At 61.9% G+C, this 1,446-nt stretch overlaps 1 protein-coding gene across 1 annotated transcript in view; it reads right to left on the reverse strand.

Annotated features, from left to right (window-relative positions):
* The window catches only part of LOC105302268 (myeloblastin), a 12,023-nt gene that overhangs the window by 1,633 nt on the left and 8,944 nt on the right, over window positions 1–1,446 (reverse strand). Inside the window, exon 9 of the mRNA XM_011375235.1 lies at window positions 147–200. Within this exon, the coding sequence (XP_011373537.1) occupies window positions 147–200 (54 nt within the window). The remainder of the gene's footprint in view (window positions 1–146; window positions 201–1,446) is intronic.

The following is a 1,446-nucleotide window of genomic DNA, read 5'->3' on the forward strand; positions in this document are numbered from 1 at the left end:
ATTCCGTTGTTACAGCCCTCCCCTCCCCCGGATTTGCAAACTCAGATGCCTGGGAGGCCTGGGGACCACAGGGAGTGGCGGGTCTGGGGCACATTCCACCCTACACACTGAGCCTCACGCTTCGAGTTAAGGGAAGCGGGGCTGACCAGACCGACTCGGCCCGCCGGCCGCTGGCCCGACGGAGCTGCTCCTTCTTCCCTCTGTGGGGCAAGGCACAGGTTCAGATCCAAGTTTTGAAAATTCCTGGACTTCCAGAGACTTCCACCTGGATGCTGACCCCTGGTCGTGGGGCTGGGAGACAGTCCTGTGTGACGGCGGGGCCCCCCACCTGTCTCCGCAGTCCCAGGTCCACTCACCGCATAGGGCCACTCCTAGAAGCATCAGAGCTGCCAGGCGCCGGGAGAGGCCCGCCATGATGCCGCTGTGGTCTGGACACTGACCGGGCGGGGCCCGCGCTCTTATGCCGGTGGAGGGGGGCCCAACCTGGGGGTAGGCAGTAGCCTAGCTGGGAAAGGGGACCCCGCCCCTCTGCTTCCACCCTCCTCAGGAGGGGTTATCTGCTGCTGGACTTTGCACCCCAGGGGGTTACCTCCCGTGTCTGTGCACCTGGCCCAGGGCCGGCCCTTGTGTGGGGAGCAGCCCCCCCCCGGGGCGAGGGGCGCGTGCCCAGCGGAGGGACGACCCGCCCCAAACTCCTCCCCCAGTCTCCCCAGCGCACCCTTCCAGCCCCCAGGTTTCGCAACGAGGGCTGGAGGCACAGCCTGTAAACAACCCACTTCCTCATTTCTCTGCGGCTCCTTTCTTTCCCTCCTCCCTCTTGGAGAGGAAATCTGTTAGGGGTGGGAGGAAGGTCACCCCACACCCTGTCCTGCTGCTGTAGCTCTGGAGCCTGACACCCCCAACAAGCAGAACGTTGGAAAGGTGGTGTGTAGGGGCAGCTGGAAAGACTGTGCCTTCAACACGAAAATTTAAATGGAAAGTTCAGGGTCCACCTGCAGGTGTGGCTTGATCCAGGCACCTTGAGCTATGTCAGGCCGCTGTCTCTGGTTTTGCCTTTCCTCCTTGATGGCTTCTCTGCTCACCAGGCTGCCCTGCTGTGGCCCCAGGGGCCGCACACTCCACCCCGTAGTGGCTTGGTGGGCCCCTCCCCAAATTCCCCATCACTCTAGCCAATGTCCCCAGGCTGCCTCTGATTGGCTGAGCTTGGGTCACATGCCCCTTTCCAGACCGGTCCCTGCTGGCAGGGGATGGCAGGTTATGATAGGTCATATGCTTCTGGGTCACGTGGCCCTCTGTAATGTGGGGATGGTCGGCCAACATCTCATGAAACTATGGGGGGGGGTGCTGGGACGGGAAGGGTGGGGTGGACCCCAGATGACCCCAGTGGGAACAGTACACAGTACTTTCCTGTTTTTTTTTTCCCTCTTCTCACAGTGGATTACTTCA

This window comes from Pteropus vampyrus, unplaced genomic scaffold (genome assembly GCF_000151845.1).
Source record: "Pteropus vampyrus isolate Shadow unplaced genomic scaffold, Pvam_2.0 Scaffold267, whole genome shotgun sequence".
NCBI classification, from domain to species: Eukaryota; Metazoa; Chordata; class Mammalia; order Chiroptera; family Pteropodidae; genus Pteropus; species Pteropus vampyrus.